Below are 18,840 nucleotides of genomic sequence, written 5' to 3'. Positions count from 1 at the left end.
CACGTTTAAATAAATAGCTAACACAATGTATGAACACACACTTTAACATTTTAATAGTATCAGCGAGCAAAATGAGAATCTATTTCTTGTCCTAAATGCAATATGGAATAGTGCAACATTCATTGTTTATCCCTCAGTCAAACATAGCAACACCATGCTCATATACAATGCCTTCAGATTTGTCATGAAAACATACATTTGATTATGTATTTTGGAGCATGTACAATTGAGTGAAAATGTAAGTGTTACGATTATGTACACATTTAATGGAAAGCTTAGCATTTCATTGTAGCTTATGGGAAGTACAGCTGGGGTCTTGCTTGTGAATAAGTGTTGTTAAAACATGCATTCAGAACCGACCGTCACATTTTCTATAAAGGTAAATTCCACATCATAGTAAATTATACCCTAGTGGGATAAATAAGTAAGTGCTTGGACACATTACCCATGTACTATAAGTACTGGTACATTCAAATACAACCAGACATTACCCATGTACTACAAGTACTGGTACATTCAAATACAACCACACATTTGTGTCAGCATGCCACTTTGCCCATCAATAGAACATTGCAAAACAACAATTTCCCAAGACCACTTAGTATTTAGTCCCTTAATAACCTCAAGATTATCGTCAAGTATCAGTGCTAGTCTGTCATTGTTCATTGGACAGTATTCTTATGCAACAGGAACGTTCGGTTCAATCTACAGCAAGATGCAATGTGAATAATCATTATAAACAAAACAAGACAAATACACATATGCTCATTTGGTCAAGAATAAACTATGTTGGGCTTTCAATGGAATCATTAGCTGCACCTTTACCTACGTGAAAGTTAAATGTTTGCAGTGTGGTAATCTCATACCCAGTAGCACTACTATGTTATAGCAGAACTTCTGGGGGGAGACGAAATGAAACGCCCCGTTCACCCAGATGTGAGCTAGTCTGCCATCCCACCATCTAAAGTCGGATTTGGCAGACTGTCTGGAAACATTCTAACACGTGGATACTACAGTCCTAATAAAAATTTAAGAGCGCTATTAACAAATATATACAATGTGACGTGAACCAATCGACAGGCTCAAACGCTGTGTCGGGAGTTCAACATCTGCCTTAAAGTGGTGGAGGTGAGGTCCTTCGCTCCAATGCTTTTCAAATTAAAAGTCAAGTGCAAAACAAAAAGGTGGTTTAATTGTTAATTCGTAAGTGTTGGTTTTGTTTGAGTGTGAAGGTTTTTTTTCCTGGGTGGATGGTTACACAGAGCGCGTCTCCCACTCTATCTTCTCCTCGGACTGGGACGATTCTACTTCCTGGTGGCTGATACTGGGCCGGACAGTCACCAGTGGACCTCCACCGTGGATGGAGTGGAGGAAGTTCCACGTTTCCTCTGAGATCTGCCCCGAGTCCGCTCCTGAAAGGGTTAATAGAATTAAAACACATGCTTATACAACCCCCTAGACACCAGCCATGCTTTGATTATCCCATAACAAAAAAGGTACAGACCCCAGACAAGTTAATACAAGCGTTACTTTAAAAAAGAAAATCATTGGAGCTTTCACAAACAAGGAAAAGCATTCATCAAAGACTAAGAATCACAATTATTTTTCAAACATACTGTAGTACGAGTTCAGATTGAGTCCACATTATGAGTTATTATGAGTCAAAATTGCACAGTACCTTGTTTAAGCGTCAGATGGCCATTCTTGTTCATTGCAATCTTGGAGTTGTCGATTTGCCCTGGTGGATCTTCAAAAGAATAAAGAAGACAAAAAAACATTTGCCATCATCAGTGTCAGAGATTCCTGCTCCACTATCTTGTTCAATAGTAAACCATTGAAGGACCAAAAGAGAATACTCGATATAAGCTCTCCAAGATAAATATTCATGGAGAGAGTAAGTGAATGTGGACATGTGAGAGCATTTTTACACTTAATTTAGCAGAAGCAGCATGCAAACCTGACATAGGAGAATTAGGCATGCTCTTTGAAGATACATTTACATGAGCATGTTGAATTTTCTTTCGTGGGACTGGGTAGAATTTTGTAACTATTTAGATTATCAATGTAAAATAAAAAATTCACCAATTGTATCCTCATGGATGGAATAGAGATACACAGTTTATGGTTATTAAGAGAAGTAGGAAGTGTCATATAGAGTATATATATTTACATATATTTTCAAAAGGATAAATCTATAGCCAAAGAAGGAGGGCCTGTCAAGGGGGTAATGCATTGCCATTCTGCACAACCCAAAATCAGGGTAAAGAATGGGCGGAGCTTGCCACGACCCTTGTCCACTTACCATTGTCCTTTCCTTTGACAAAGCCCTCCCACTCCCGGAACCACTGCATGCTGATGCAGTATATGACCACTGGAGACTCCTCCTCCTGGAACGCCTTGTTCAGCTGTAGAGAGCGACAGCAGGAGGGCAGGGAGGAGAAAGGGGTGGGGGAGGAGTGTGTGGAAAGGAAAAAAAAAAGGGGGGGGGGGAAGAGAATGAGAAACAAGGGCGGGACATGAAGTGTGAGGGTAAAAAGGATTGAGAGGACAGCATATGGGGGCTCTTATTGATTATATGCACTTTGAGTTACAATTAAAGGCCCTCCTTTTCAAACGATCATGCCTCCCTCTCTTCCTCCCCCCGTTCCTTTCCTCATAGGAGGGCATCAGGCTGACTGAGTCTGGCGCCATGCATTAATGATGAACCTTTCATCGAGCGCACACTTCTCCTCTCTGCCCTCCTGATGAGGCGAGGAGCACCGGCACATGCCTCCCCACTCCCCGCCTTGGTTAAATAGAGTGGAGTAAGAAAGTCCCAACATGCAAACATATAATCCAACGGCCACCCTTGTCCACACACACATCGACTTTTCATAGCATGAGGTGGACCACTGGACGTACCCGGACGAACATGTCCAGCTCCGTCTTGCGGCGCTTCTCCAGCCTCTCGATCTCCGTCTGGCACGTGTGGCAGACGTAGAGGTGGTTGACGGCAGGCCCTCCTCCGTACCTAGGGGGGAGCAGCGGTTGCATTACCCACTTGGCCCGGGCTGCTCTGAGCCACTATACGTGTGTACTTATGAGTGGAATCGGTTGGCTACCTGCTGTACAGGTGATCCCACACATTTTGTGGCAGCATCACCACCAGGTCGTCGATACACGTGGCCTTGTTGGGGGGCGGCACCCCTGGAGAACAGTGATTGATTAATCCTCAAGCCAGGACTACGCATGCAAACACATGAAATGAGAACCGATGGGATCGTGATCTGAATGCCATTAGGGGCTCATGCCGTGTGCGTTTGCATCAGCCTCGATGGGATTCGCTAAAAGCCAAGCTCACACATCCAATTGGAGCCAGTATGAAAACCTAGACATTGAGTAGTCTCCCAGACCCTGTTAAGACTTGCCAAACACCGTTGGAGCAGCCAAAGAGATGGATACCATGGAAATTAGCTTTCACATGCCAAGTTCCATAAAAAAAAAAGAAATACACACACATAAATATATATATAATAATACAAATAAATAGGAAAAAAAATAGCATCATGGGATCTCATCTCTTCCTGCCATCTAGCAGTTAAAAGAGTCATTCAGTAGAAATGGAATTAAAAAAAGCCTTTGAAGCCTGCCCAGTTCTACTGGGAATAGGGCACAGCCTTCCTTGAACTTTCAAATCCTTTGCAAGGATCAAAGACAAAGCAGGGTGTGGAGGGGGGGGGGGGGGGGGGGGGAGGATCGGGGGTGATAGGGGGTTGCTTGGCAGCACTGGCATTTTGGGGGAGGACATGATTGTTGGTGAAGAGGGATAGAGATAGTGGAGATACGCTGGGGGGGAGGGGGGGGGGGGTTAACAACAAGGATGACAAATCGCTTTTTGGGAAGGTTGATGGTTGCTGTAATTACCCCCGTGTGAGCAGAGGAAGTCCGTGTTGGAGATAGGCCCGGGCTCTGCGAAGGTCCTGAACTTGTTGAGCCACTGGCGTGACACGTAGAACTGCATCAGGCTGGGCTCCATCATGTTCATCAGCCCCGTCACCCTGCGCCGCTCCTTCAGCGCCTCCTCGCTGCTCTTCCTGCGACGGGACGGGGGATGCACGCACACATACAATGAGGTGTCAGCGGCACGTAAAATCCGTTCAGAGCCTAGGGTAGCAGGGCGAAATCGCTGCCGGATTCAATCCAATATACGAGTTTGGTTGTGCACTGCGGTGCCTGCTAATGTTAAACAATCACTCTTTTGTCTACGGTAGAGCTAACAGATCAGGTCTGCTGAAAACAATGCTCACTTGTAGAAGAGCACGTAGGCCTCGGCGTTCTGGACGCAGGACTCTGAGACCTCGGTCACGCTCTGGTCGTCAAACTCGTACCACAGGTTGTTGAGGTCGTTCCGGCAGTACGCGATGTAGTGGCCGCCTGGGGGTGAGACGACAAGGAGAAAAGGAGTTTAGAAACCCCCCCCCTGCACCGATGTGAGTCAAACGAACAAACGCCCCCGTTACGAGGAGCGGTGCCGCATCCCAATCATGCGCGCGCGTCGCCGTGCACACTCACTGCTGGCGGTGCCGTGGTGACAGATGACGGACAGCAGGTCGTACGTGGTGGTCTGCGCGGCGCTGTCCTTGCCCAGGAAGGGCTGCAGGTCCAGGCCGTCCAGAGGGAAGGACACGTGGGTGCCGATCTTGGTGGAGAACATCAGCTCGTGTCGGAAGCGCTTCAGGTGGATGCACAAGATCTGTGGCAGGTGCAGATTGCAAGAGGAAGGAGGTTTTTAGGTTTTAGGGAAACAATAAAATGATGTGAAACAGTGAAATGACCCAGTGTGGGTTTTTTGTTGCAGCAACAAAACAAAACAAAAAAAAAGCATGACTCTAGAGGTTTTGCATACCTCCGGCAAATTCTGTACTTTGCAGAATTTGACTCCGTTTCGTAACCTAAATAAGGACAAGAAAAAAGGAAACGGTACAGTGAAATGTTAAGAGTGGATGTCGGAGATTCAGTTTCATTGTTTCAGACATGATTGTTTCATTTGTGCTGGAAAAACACTCACTTCTTGCATTTCTCACAGCTGTACATGTTGTCTCCTAAAATACACAGAAACAATGAGTCAAGTGTTTAATATAAGATGACACTTTATTAATCCCCCAGAGGAAGGAAAACAAAGCTGCTACGACCAGCCGTCTGACGGGCAGCACCAGCCATATGGCTCCCCCTGTCACACACAATTAAAACCCATAATCTACGACGGTATTCATTAAAACAAACCTCTATTTTCTTACCTTTTAGTTCATCCCTGGCAAAGAAGGCTGCGAGACAATCCTGTAGCGTGACTACTGGACCCCAGAACCAGCTAGAACAGAACAAAAAGCCACAAGTACTGAGAACTCAACCCTCCAGAGCTGAATCATTGGTAATTAGTTCCAATAAGAAAAAGTGGAAGTTTCCTGGTCAAGACACAGTGGAATTCTAAGTGCTTTCTTTGGGAGTTAATAAGCAGGCTAGCCCGGGCCATCATCTCACTACTCTGACATTATGTTTAATCTCTTTAAGCTCCATTCAGGAAGATGAATGGCAGGTAATGGACTCTATTTGTAAGTGGTGTCAAAGTTGGGTAAGAAGGTAACTCATGGGTGGGAGTAACCATTATGATATGACAGGTATTTACTTACAGACAAGTGTAATTAGACGCAGACTTTCTGAAGCGTAAGCTTAATTAAACACTATTCACCCATTCAACAAAATGTAACGATAATATATTTAATTTAATTTAATAAAGAAATGTTGTCACATTGTTCCCATGCCATGACCATGACCATGTTTTACTTGGATACTACTTGGCTCGGAGTCATTTCACATAATTTTAAAGTGTACCATAACCTCAGTATATCCACATTACCATTGTGTACTTAATAATTAACAAGCCCCTAATGAGCATGATGAGCTGCACCCATGTTCAGCAGCTTGCAATGATGGGTGAAAACGCGTGCCTTGATTGGTGCAAATACGAAGCGCACTGAGGCGGCACAACAACAACAACAACAACAACAACAACAAGGGCACCGGTGGATGAAGGTACCTCTTGATGTATTCCATGACGAAGGAGATCCAGCCCTGAGGTGCATAGGCCTCCCCACAGGAGCCCGCCTTGACCAGAGACGTCTGGTGGGTGGAGGAGTGGAGCTTGGCCAGGTCCTCCTTCCCTGGGATGGGCAGGGAGATGTCCTGGAAGTTCTCCAGAGTCACAGACACCTGCCATATGTACAAAGGGACAAGAAGTTAGGAGTGTGGTTCACCATTTTAAATTTGGACAGATTTGAAAGATTAGCAATGATTTTCTTGTCCCCATTACAATAGAGCCATTTTCCATTAGTATATAATATTATTACCAATACTATACTACAATATATACATTTTAGTATTTTCATGTAGTCCTTCAAATTACCATATCACATAATCTCACTAAAATTATTCAATCTTATCTAATATATTCATTCTAATACATATTGGTACTGGGCAGAATTCCCTTCACAATTACCATGGTTAATAATACATGTACATTACCAGGACCCATTATGGCTACAAGTCGAGGTAATGATTCATTCTTCGAGTTCCCTTGCTCACCAGTGCATGTAGGTGTCTATTTATTATGAATGGAGCCTATGCACAGGCGTGACCAAAGCCATCCTTTTTGGGATCATGTTGCAATGCCAGCTCTTACCCGGTCGCAGGTGAGGCACTGCACTGCACTGACGATGGTGCCGTCAAAGATGTCCGTCACCACACTACGGTACTTCTTCTGACGCTTGTTCTTTGGTGGGTTGAATGAAGTCACTGCTGTTCGGAAGGCAACAACAACAGACATTCAGGGACAGTTGTTGGAATGGGTCCGTAGCTAGTTTTTTCTGGATTTTTTTTACTTGGATTTTATTTGAGTGCAATTGTTATGTTGTTGACCTTCCCGGGCGAATACACATGTAAGTTAGCCGCTTGGCTAACTGACATTTAAATTGAAGTGCAAACTGAAATGTTATTGGATGTGTACTGTTCTTGAAATATAAATCTGAAAAATAAACTGTCCCATTGCTTGACCTTTGGTATTACAGCTTTCTGAAGGGCCGCTCATCCACACAACTTCAAACTCAACACTGCACTTCCTTCGGTCCTCTGCAAAACACCCACTAAGTTTGAAGTCTTCCGGCTGAACGGTTGTCAAGAAATTTAAAGGACGGACATTCAGATAGTCCTTCCATTTCAGTTGGATAGCATATAAAAACTATAAAGTGAACCATATCTTTGAAGTGCGCAACCAAACATGACTTCCAACCTGAGGAACACTACAAAACCTAGGTTATGCAATAATTGTAGCATTGGTTGATATGACTGCCAAGTCAAGTAAATTGTAAATGGCAACTAATTGGCGCCTAACAGAAATTGAATGCAATATTCCATGGTTCACCAGAGATGGCGCTATCCCCTTTGTTCGATTTTAAAACATGGTTACTCTTTAACTTCTTAAGGAAATGATTCTGAAGCTCTCACGCCCCACTTTGCAAAAATGGAACTGGCGCCTCGTACCTTTTTTGTGTGCAGAGTTGAGGTTTGGCCAAACGGAGGCAGCTTTCGGCGGGCTGCTGGATAGTTTGGGATGGTGTCCTTCCATGGGGACGGGACTCTGTGATCGTGTAGTGCTGGACACCTGGATGTCCTGGAATGAATCTGCAACAGGGAGGAGTGACGGGGTCTTTGTTGAGCTTCAAGATCAAGATCATAACACGTATGAAGACCTCAAAAGCGGCGCAGTCAACGGTAAACACACAACCATCGGACCACCATAGCTCACCTGTGTTGTTGCCTTGGACCTTGAGCGCACCCTGGCTGCCGATGAAGGACACGTTCTCATTGGTCGTGGCGGCGGTGTCGATGTCCTTGTCCAGGTCGGCCCCCATGTCCCCGCCCGCGTTGACCCCGGAGCGGTACAAGTCGTTGATCATGTTCTTCTCCTTCTGCCACGAGCGGTTCGCCTGGACCTCGTCTCGCTCGGGGACCAGCATCTCAGCCTCGTTGGCCTCGTCCGCCGGCCGGCCGTCCCCGCCCACCGTCACGGACATGCCCACGCCCACACCGCCCTGCGCCTCGTTGTCGGCGCGCTCGCTGCTGCCGCAGGACTCGCACGACTGGAAGTCGTTGTCCGATTGGCTGCGGTTGTCGTCCTCGGGGCAGTCGTCCCCGGCGATGCCATTGGATTGGTCGTCGGGCTCCGCCTGGGTCTCCTTGAGCTCCTCGTGGAGCTGGTCCATCAGGCAGCGCAGGAACTCCTGTGAGTCCTGAATGCATGCGAGGTGAAACAATTCCATTGCTGTTGAACAACAAATTTGTATTTTCAAATTGCTTTTCACATTCAGAGAAGTAAAAAAAGAAATGAGGCTTATCTTTCCCAAAGCAATCATCTCCAAAAGTAAAAGATTCGCCGCAAAGGATTGTGAAATGCAAAATCAGGATGATCTTACTTAATGTAACCTAGTCTTCCAAGCCTGCGAAAGTAAATTCTCTTCTAGAACCTTGAGTATTTCATCTTTCAAATAAACACCATCTCTGCAGCAGTTCAAACTGACAAGGCATAACAAGTTAACATGCCGTGCTTAGCGAAATGGAACCGGGTCCAACCAGGAGTACTATCAAGGCTTTCATAAAACAGCTTTTGAATTGTTTTGCTTTTGTGTGTGTATGTGCATTTGTGCATGCGTGCGTGCGTCTCTGGCTTTGCAGTTGCACAATTAATTATCTTTCAGAGGAATCCTCTTATCGGGACTGAGAGACTCAATCTTAAACTAAAGTATAGTTAGATACATGGACAAAAGATACTTCACAAAAGAAGGCTTCCCCTTCTCATACTAATAAACATTGTATATTCACAAAGCACAGCGGCAAAAATACAAACAGAGCAGACAGAAGTGTTGACAGTGCCAATGCCCAACATCACTAGCAGCTCCAGTTACTGGAGCGAATCCTGGTAAAACCTTTGCGTACCACACAGACCCCACGTTACGAGCCACTCAAGTGAAGGCCACCTTGCCCTTTCCTTTGTGCCTGTACTGCACCCACCTGCTGGGAGTACCCTCTGAACATGGGGTTGATGGACTTGATCCCTTGGAACAGATTGGTCGGGACCACATAGGAAGGCCTGCAACACAGCAACGGCAATACTCTGAGCACAGATGGCGCAGTCAAGCGTTTCACATGGAGCATCTCTGTGCCAAAAGTGAAGACTACAGACGGTCGAGATTACTAGACACGGATAAAGGCCACATCATGTCACCGATGCACAAGCCCTTTGTTTATCCACTTGTCAAGAGTGTATCCTTGAAAAATGTGGACGCAATATGAGAGAGCAAGAGCAAGAGCGAGAGAGAGAGATAGAGACTGACCTGTTCTTGTGCCAGAGGTCTGACACTAGTTTCTGGTAGCTTTTGCACAGTGCAGGCTTCTTGTCAGTCCTCACAAGGCCACCACATTCAAGGAAGAACTGTGTCAAAGGCGGACTGTGCCAAACAGAAGATCAACAAAAAGGTTTAAATGTGTCTACGAAGCATACAACATTTTTTTCACTGCATCCTTAGCACAAAAGTTACAGGATTCTAAAACTTAGAAAACTATGCAGTATTTATGTCCATGATAGAGGAACATCATCTTAATCCACCGAACATTTTTTATCATATTTTTACGACAAAGCAAAATCTGTATCACATTGCATGATTGAGATCAGAAACACTGAGCTTCAGATTGTATTCCACTGAATGAGTCGTCGCTAACGGAAAGGAAATCAAATGGAAAATCAGAAAAAATAAGGATCTAAATGGAATACAAATCGCAGTGTGGACTTTCTCAGAGCCTTACAAGCTGTCGAATGGGACGAAACTGTGCACCGCGCATGCACACACACACACACACACACACACACAAGAATGCAAAAGTGCCGAAAAAATTGTTTCTTGTGACTTTGTTTCCACGGTATCCTATTTTTAGACAGCTTTGAATTTCATAAGAGCCAATTCTGGCACAGATCCCGCTACCATTTTAATCTTCTATTCAGGCTGTGCAAAACACACCTGTCTTTACAAACTCATTACCAATACTCAACAGGTCCTTGCACACATGTTCGAGGGGAGGCCCTGGGTCACTCCAGGTAATAACAAATAAAAATAAATGTATGATCAAAAACGTGCTGCCTGGGAGAGGCCCGGCAGGCCAAGAAGGAGATGAAACAGACAGCCCAGGAAGAAAGAGTTGGCTGGTTCATTGGAAACTGAAGATCCTACAGGGAAATACATTTAAAAAGACAAACACAGCCCAGCTCCAACGCTGCCCTGCAGTAACTCCCAGTTGGGCAACATTTGAAATTAACCCGACAGCATAACATGGGTCTCACCAGTTGGACAGGGCTTGGAGCGCAGCGTTCATGTAGCAGGTGTTGCCAATGTTCTTCAACCCGGTCAAGCCTAAGAAATGTAAAGAGGAAGAAAAACACCAAGTCAAACTTCTTAAATCCAATCCGCTAGTTGGATACACACAAGGGCTGCATGGTCTTTCTTCAGCCATGACTCAACACACTTCACCAAATGAAAGCACAATGAAAAACCCTAAAGTGCAATATGAAAACAAATCATCATTATTGTAGCTATAGGACCGTGGTCTATCATCTTGCCTAAAGCCTCACCTTTTCTTGAATTGCAAATCATTAATGCTACAGCTGAAACACAGCACCCAGAATGAGTACAACACACTCTCTACAACAAGTTGATGTAGTAGTAGTCAAACTGTAAAATTTTTCAGCAAAATAGTATTTTGGAGACCATTACAGTATGTTACGACCCTCCAGTCTAGGGGATAGAGGGGGTAACATAAAGAACTAATCAGTATGGAGGTCTGCTGCAGTCCTGACCTCTAGTCCGTAGCTCGTCTTCCTCCTCCGTCTCCATGTCCAGGTCTTCACAGGCACCGTTAGGGGGCACCCGCAGGGATGTGGGGCTCCCAGGGGCCCGGCCACCATTCTCCTACACACACACACACACACACACACACACACCTTGATCAGAAGATGTAGGGAAGATATGCTAATATCCACATGCTGCCAAATGCAAGTGTAAATGTTATCTTTATCTTGCAGCATCTAGGGACAGATTGCTGTTAACAACCTACAGAAATAGTTTTGATAGCGTTATAAGAGTTATATAACCGCACTATGACAAAACACACAACAGAAAAACAAAATACCATAAATATTCATGAATGATGGGCATTTCAACAGAAAGTAAGAACTGTGCATGGTGTTGCTCCACACTGTGCAATGAGCCTGCACAGTTAGCAAACCCTGACAATCATCAAAATAATGATCAGCAGCCTGTATTGACTCCATCTTGATAAAATGGACATTTTGGATTTTCAATTCTAGATATTACCTTTATGTATTTTTTATTATTTCCTTTTATCTTATCAATTTTCAACAGTGTATACTAAAATTCTTTCAGAACTCTGACTTTCTCTTCTTTATGAAAAAAATAATAAATTACCTAATGGTAAACAAGCATTTCAGTCCTCCTTGGCAGCCACAGAGAAATCTCATCAAGGGTAGAGAAATCGGTTTACAGTGTGGAGCACGGCGGTGAGTGAGATGGGTTACTTACCGGAGGAGCGCCTTGAGGAGAGGGGAGGGTCCTGCCGTCGGCGAGGGGCGAGCCGGGGCCTAGCTTGCGCTCCAGGAACACCTCCTTGCTGCAGGCGTAGCACCACACCCGGAGCGTGGTCAGGTTCACCGTCAGGTTGTGCCGCGTCTCCTGCACATCGGACACACGGGGTGGAATGCTTTAGAAATGTTCTGCCTATAACCAACCACACCATGTTTCAATGACACCCATGCGGCTTACTTTGGTCGGTTTAGAGTGGATCGTTAGGGAACATCAAAAATAAACGCCTTTAGAAATCGGGATGGGATTTTTGGTGGCAGGGTAGTAGACAGTAATTAGTGGGTTTGACTCCCGGCCAAAATGTTCTGGTTTTGAGCCCATTTGTCCTAATCCTACCTTTAAGCTTCCACAGGCAAGATGCCAAATCCCATACCTGCTCCTCAATTACATGTCTTCTGCACTACAGTTCATATAAATAAAAGCATCAGAGCTTTTATGTTCATTATTTCAAATGTGCCTTAAATCAAGCTTTGGCTTGAAGGCCTATATATATATATAGCCACATTTACATGTGTGGAGCCTAATATTGCCAATATTACTGCATCGATTGACCGCAACCAGACAATGTGTCACCCCGGTTCAGACTCGGGTTTCTCAAATGACAAAAGGAGATGGGTGGGGTGGTGGGGGTTGCAGAAGTGCTGAACCTGGTCTTTCTGCTGGTCCACTATGGGTCCAGACAGACAGACTGACAGACAGATGGAAGTCAGACAGGCGGACCAGAATGTGAGCAGGGGAAGAGTGTAGAAGCAGCACGACATGCATTATTCAACAGGGTCTGCATTGTTGGCAACTCACTCTGCCAGGCGACCATGAGGAGAGAGGAGCTGGGCGGAGCTAGCAAGAAAGAGCACCCCCCCCCCCCCGCCATCTCCTTGTTTCAATCATTAATGAAGGAGCCGTAAGCAGCATCTAATGTTAACTTCTTCAATCTTTGAATTTTGCATAACCACAACCTGTAAGAAACAGAGCAGAAGACTGTGGGTGCATATGCGCCTAGCAACAAAAACAACAGAAATGTTGAAAGCCGCTGCCTCATGTTTTGCGGTAGTCTCTTTCAACAATGGGGATGTTCAAAATGCAATTTGCATTTTCAGATGACTAATTATAGGCCACTCCGGATTCAACTGAACACTGTAGCGTTGTTCTCAGGCATTGACCTATCCTCAAAAGAGGAGAGATTAAATGCTCCATTAGTCTAAGTGTATCACCGTCTGAGCCAACCCTAAGGTTCTTCATCATTACGGTAGTCAGGAGAGTCAATAATTAAATGCTGCACAAAAGTAAATCTGGCATTGCGTCTTTTAAAAGATGAGACAGATTGCGTTATTTCACCCTGTGCTCACAGACTGCTCATAATTGGAAGTTTCAATGAACAGAACTAAGAAGCTTTTGAATATCAGCCAAGGACTTTACGAGTCACTTGGGAGTGTGTAACTTGTGTTACTGTAAAGACATGTGCTCGCAAATAGTGGCAGGTTAACTGAAAAGATATGGCTGTGATCATGTTCCTCCCGCCTTATACATTCTGGGTACTTGGCAGTTCAAAAGAAGTCAATCCAAAGCCTATGCTGCAATGCAGTGTAGGCCTTGCAACCTTGTGTTGCAGAAGGGTTTTGGGTCCACACACCCTGCAGTGTTTAAAAGAACCAGAACGTGCACCAAAACGCATGCAGTTAACGAGAGGTACACAGAGAGCTGTGCAGCACACAACAGCACTGTGTTGCATTACAAAGACGCAATGTTGACTTTTTGTGAAACAAGTATTTAAAAAGTGTAACCCTGAGGAGGGAAAGATGGCCAGGCTACCGTATGAAGAAAACAGGCTCTGAGCTATGTGTTAGAGAGCAGAGGGAATGAGGAGGAGGGTGTGGAATACTGTGTCAATGTGCTAGCAAGTCTTCCTGGAGGAGCTCCCTGAGGAGACAGAATTCATTATGGATGATCCAATGCCGACAAATTCTGCCAAGAACCCCAAATCCAACCTTTGAACTACTCAGACTAGACTTACACTGTGTGTGTGTGTGTGTGTGTGTGTGTGTGTGTGTGTGTGTGTGTGTGTGTGTGTGTGTGTGTGTGTGTGTTGCCTGAACCACTAGTATCTCTCTAATGCCCGGGCAGAGTCATAAAATGATGGATACATTGCTGGAGGCTAATAGTCCCTCTTTTTATATTGTATTGTGTATTATTCCCTTCTTTTTTTATGTATGTGGAACTTCTCATGCTACATAAACAACACTACTACGACATACAGTTGAGTTCTTCTGCGGACAGTAAACAAGTGGACTTTGGACCGTCTTGTCATCCCACAGCAGAACATCAACATCAAGATGGCTGAAGTCTGAGATGTCTTACCTGCGAGTGGACGGTGCTGTGGTCGGCATGCGACTCCCCACAGCCGACATACACACAGCCGTTCTGCAGAGGAAAAAAAACACGGCAGACAGACAAAGAGAGGGGTTGTTATAGAACATTTCACCACACTGCTCGCAAAACAAACAACAACACTGTGGTGTGATGTACCACACTGATGCCTTTTCTTTCAGCTCAAAAAATATATATATTAAATAAAAAATACAAAATGTGATTTACCTCCAGACACGCCCAGAGATTTGGTCCACCAACTTTACAGTCTTGACACTGGCCCTAAAAAGAAAAAAACATTAGGATAAGGATCACATTCCACAATTGCGTATTCTTTTAAGTACAACAAGCTCCAATGAGCAGAATGGACAACAACAAGTAGCAGCAAACAGTGTATGTGTGTGTGGACTACAGAAGCAGAACCACGAGGTACAGCCACTGAAAGGAAACTCACATGGGACTTTTGAATGAGTTCCTCTTTCGTGATCTCCCCAACGCACTCCAGATGGGGGCAGTCGCCCTGTGCAGGTGGCATGGCTCACCGACAGCCCTGGAGCAAAAAACACAACCAGGCCATCCGTTAGGATGACAAAGAGGTCCCGAGTGAGGCAGAAGAAAAATGGTTCAATTGTCGTGCACAGAAACAGACTGCCTCGCTGGGAGTAAAGTTTGAGTTGTACCGACCATGTTATAATCTTCATTGAATTGAAATCCAAATGAAAATGTAGAAAGATGATAAAAGAACCAAGTAAAGAATATATGTAAAGGGTAGAAACTTCAATGAATACAGTTTCAGCAATACCAATCCACTTTGCGATCCTTAATGTACAATTACACAGTACACACACAGGCATGCATATTTGAAAACCATGGCTTGCACTTGACTTCACTAGAATAGATGTCCATTTGTATTAGCAAACACGTATTACAACGAGGAATAAAGAACATAGCAGAATAGCTTGACTCCCTTTTATATGTGGTGTCAACAACAGGAACCACATCCTGTACTCAATTCTGACAGAACACCATCTTTGGCTGAAGCTTGAGATGGGAGATAGACTTCAAAACAACTGTGTCACTGTGTTGCAGTCACCAGAAGAACATTGCACTGTAGTTAGGACATTGTAAAAAAACAAAAAAAACAACACAACGTCAGCAGGAAGGACTTGCTGAGCCACAATATGCCTTGGGGCTAATATACCATTCCTCATCACTGTCAAATGGGGAAATCTAAAAAGAAATGCTGGCGATGGAAATCTGTCGTTTAAATCAGAGGTTCCAAAGCATTTTGGTTAAACAAATATTCAGCACTCCTTAACCAGGGAATATGTAGACATAAGTAACCACCACACACTCATGGTTTACTATTTTGACTTTTATTTAAAATCATCTAATGACCCTTAAATGATGACTTGCATTACAACCTCCCGTCGAAGCCCTCCAGGGCTGAAAACCAAAGATCCCCCAGCCTTGCATGCACCAGGTTCTTACAGTAAATGGAGCATAGTGGAGGACTCCCTACAGGGTTATGTATCTAAACTAACCCTCCAGTCAGCGGTAGAAGACCCATCTCATCAAGATAAAGGCTGCGATGCAGAGATGAGAGGAGCCAATGGATGTGTGTGAGGACGAGTTGTGGGCCGGAAGAGCAGTGGCTACCAGCAAGAGACACAGCCATCACTGGGGAGTTGAGTCATGACTCATCATGAGCCCTGATTTCAGTGAGCATCGCACCGGGGGACCAAGGCAGCTGTGCTGCCAAGGAGACTAGGGGCCTGTTGGAGGTGTGTGAGGAGGATTAACAGGTGAGGGCAAGGCAACGCAACACAGAGGTAATATGTGTGGTCACTATGGATCTGTCTCCCAAGGAGTGTGTTATACACACTCCATCAATGTGCAGTAGTGCCAGGCCACATGAAACCACCTCATTAACACAATCATCATACACACGATTCTTCACAGATCAATATGGGATTTTATATTTGTAATATAATATAATAGCAATATAATATAATAGCAACAGGACAGCTCACCCACTGAAATCATTATTGTGAACATTCTTCAAACTCTGGCCTACTAGGTGTTCATTCTTTCCAATGAATGATTGACATCTCCCCAAGGCCTGATGTTGCCAATCATATTTATTTATTTTGCCACGGAAGCCATGGCCTTGAGGCTGATCACTGTTCCTGGAGAGCAAACATCACTGACTTAGCTGAAGACTGGATCAGAGGAAGGCCGTATGGTGTCATCTGCGTCTATTGGACAGTCCTCTCACTTGTTAACTGGTTTGCATGCTACATTTTGTCTTTATTGCACTTCAGAGCTGTATACACACACACACACACACACACACACACACACACACACACACACACACACACTCAGATACACGTGTTTATAACAATTCTGTTTCAACCAAGTATGTCAATCAATGCTACACATATGGCAGAGGCTTTAGCATTAAAGCCTCTAACCAACCCAAGCCATTAACCAAGAGGTCAATGGCTGTAAACGCATCTTCGCTTGGAAGGAGACCGTCCTTCACTCTATTGAGCTTTGACACGGAACGCCTGGGGATATAATATTTATTCTCGTGTCCCTATGGCATTGTAGGACCAGCTTTGGGAAGAACAGCTTAATTGTTCTTTACATACGAAGAATGTTAATGTTAACAACAAAGAAGGGCCACGGTACTACTTTGGCACTTGTGCTAGTCCCAGGCTCAACTTGTAAGGACACCTAATGCAGGAGACGACAGCGCATGTTCAGTGTTCACAGTACCTCGTCACCAGGCTAACATCGGTTGCTAGCGGATGCCAGCCAAACACTGACATGTATCGTCACGTTGGTACCCAATAACAATTGAATTCGACAGCTAGCACATCGGGTAGTACTCCTACTGCCTGCGCAACAAATATGACAAATATGACCACACACTGCCTTTTGGCGTTTTGCTCCCCGTACAGAGCTGTCAGAGAGGCGCTTGACGGCGTCATGGACGTACTAGCCCTGGCCAATGTCGACCGCTGCCCATGTTAGCCCACGGCTAGCGATTTTCAGTGATCGGCCATCTATCCATGGTAATATAAACAAGACTACGTATCTGCAGGGAATAACAAAGCCTTGGTTATCCCACTGCAATTGTGCAACCTCTATAAGCTACTTTCAGCTAGCCATTGCAGGCGTTATTAGCCATAACATTAGGTATTAGCTTGATATAACCGTGCATGCATAGCATGGATTAGTGACTCTGCGATATAACGACTAGCAGTTGTTGCTACTACATCAGCCAAACTTGGTTATAAGCGCATCCCTTACCTGCAGATGTGTAAGTGATTGCTGAATTTGATCGGGGTTGATATGATTGTCCAAATGTGCCAAGACTATAGATGCATGTTGTAAAGAGCGACCCTTCACGTCTACCGTTCGCTCTGCTGGACTTCCAGGTGACGCTCGAGTTGACTCCGCCCCCTTCCGGTCTGTGACAGAAAATGTCCATGTGCTGCTCGCTGGCAGATTTATTATTTCGCATTAGCTATGTTATAGACTCAGATAATTGTCAGCAAGATATTTTTATTCATATTAACATTTAATTATTTGTACAAATCCTTATAAATAAAAAAAAATGATGCTTCTATAAGATTCTTTAACGTATGCTTAGAGTTTATAAATAAATTCAGTAGAGTTTATAAATAAAAAAAATCTTTAATTTGCCGTCTTTTAAATATAAGATTTAGCCTTATGTCAAAGAAAGATAATCGAAGGCCGCCTGGTGGTTCAAATGTGTTGTAGGCAGGATATTCACAACCACTAACAACCTAACCCCAGCGCATCCTAGTGGTCATCATACTTACCGCAGCATTCCACCACAAATAAATGCTGAACTCCAGAATGTTTTTATACAGACATCAAATTGGAGTTAATAAAATATTTGAACCCCCCCCCCCCCCCCCCCCTAAATAAAAGGTTTAAAGGTGGCCCTGCTTGAACTGTTTTTTTCTCTACCCTCAGGCTCTTTCAGGAGGTAGTTGATGATTCATTCAACCCACTGAGGTTGAAGGTAAGGGGGGACCAGACCATTTTTTCATTCATTTTGAGGTGGGAGATGTTTATGCGTGTGAGTGTCAGCTGCAGTTGTTTGATGAGCATGACAGCTCACAGGAGATTTCTGGACAGGGTCTGTGCCCCTTTTGCTTTGCCGGCTCCCTGTTTGTAAAATTAAAGAAAAAATAGGAGGAGCAAATGATTCAACATGTAGCCATTAGTGGCTCATTAGTTGTTGTGAATTTGAAAAAGGGATCTATTTGATGCACAGGCAAGACTCAAGATTCAAGAGTTTTATTTATCAAATGCACAGTAGAACAGTAGTTCTTGGCGATGTAATTCTTAATATTCTTAGTAACTAAAAACAAAAGTACACAGAGTAAGAAATATTTAATTAGGTACAATATAATATATAGAATATGGTAGGCTATAATAATAATCTTTACCAATATCTGGACTTTGTCCTCGGAGAGGGGTTGACCACCCTCATCCTCCTTTATTGGTTTTGTAGACCTGCATTTCGCTTTGCCTTTACAGAGGACTCCCCCTGGCTTGTCACACAGACATCTACCCTGAGCTTGTCTGTGGAACACAAGATGAAATACATGAGTTGTGTTGTGGAGACACTTATGTTGTATGTGTGCGTGGCGCATGTGTTGGTTCCAGGGTTGCTGGTGATAAGTATGACTGT

General features: G+C 44.4%; 1 protein-coding gene across 2 annotated transcripts; it reads right to left on the bottom strand.

The window, feature by feature from the left end:
- Positions 1 to 36: 36 nt before the first annotated feature.
- On the bottom strand, positions 37 to 17,533 carry usp33 (ubiquitin specific peptidase 33). 2 transcript variants are annotated; one of them, XM_084480485.1, is made up of 24 exons: positions 17,424 to 17,533; positions 14,557 to 14,652; positions 14,331 to 14,384; positions 14,094 to 14,156; positions 11,679 to 11,828; positions 10,937 to 11,048; positions 10,424 to 10,493; positions 9,423 to 9,536; positions 9,100 to 9,178; positions 7,838 to 8,321; positions 7,573 to 7,713; positions 6,716 to 6,831; positions 6,074 to 6,246; positions 5,277 to 5,347; positions 5,048 to 5,081; positions 4,886 to 4,931; positions 4,552 to 4,732; positions 4,287 to 4,413; positions 3,904 to 4,073; positions 3,102 to 3,186; positions 2,902 to 3,010; positions 2,303 to 2,405; positions 1,679 to 1,747; positions 37 to 1,412 (listed from the first exon to the last, which is right to left on the bottom strand). In XM_084480485.1, the coding sequence occupies exons 2-24, from the start codon at positions 14,635 to 14,637 to the stop codon at positions 1,255 to 1,257; spliced, it is 2,790 nt and encodes a 929-aa protein (XP_084336611.1). In that variant the 5' UTR covers positions 14,638 to 14,652; positions 17,424 to 17,533; the 3' UTR covers positions 37 to 1,254. The 2 variants fall into 2 exon arrangements, with proteins under 2 accessions (XP_084336611.1, XP_084336610.1); XM_084480484.1 differs by lacking the exons at positions 37 to 1,412; positions 1,679 to 1,747; positions 2,303 to 2,405; positions 2,902 to 3,010; positions 3,102 to 3,186 and having other exon boundaries at positions 3,832 to 4,073; positions 6,716 to 6,828.
- Between the last annotated feature and the right edge of the window lie 1,307 nt (positions 17,534 to 18,840).

Source organism: Micromesistius poutassou (genome assembly GCF_964030765.1).
Source record: "Micromesistius poutassou genome assembly, chromosome: 16".
Taxonomy (NCBI): Eukaryota; Metazoa; Chordata; class Actinopteri; order Gadiformes; family Gadidae; genus Micromesistius; species Micromesistius poutassou.
Note: the sequence above shows the minus strand (reverse complement) of the source record. Positions and strands in the feature narration are given on the sequence as shown.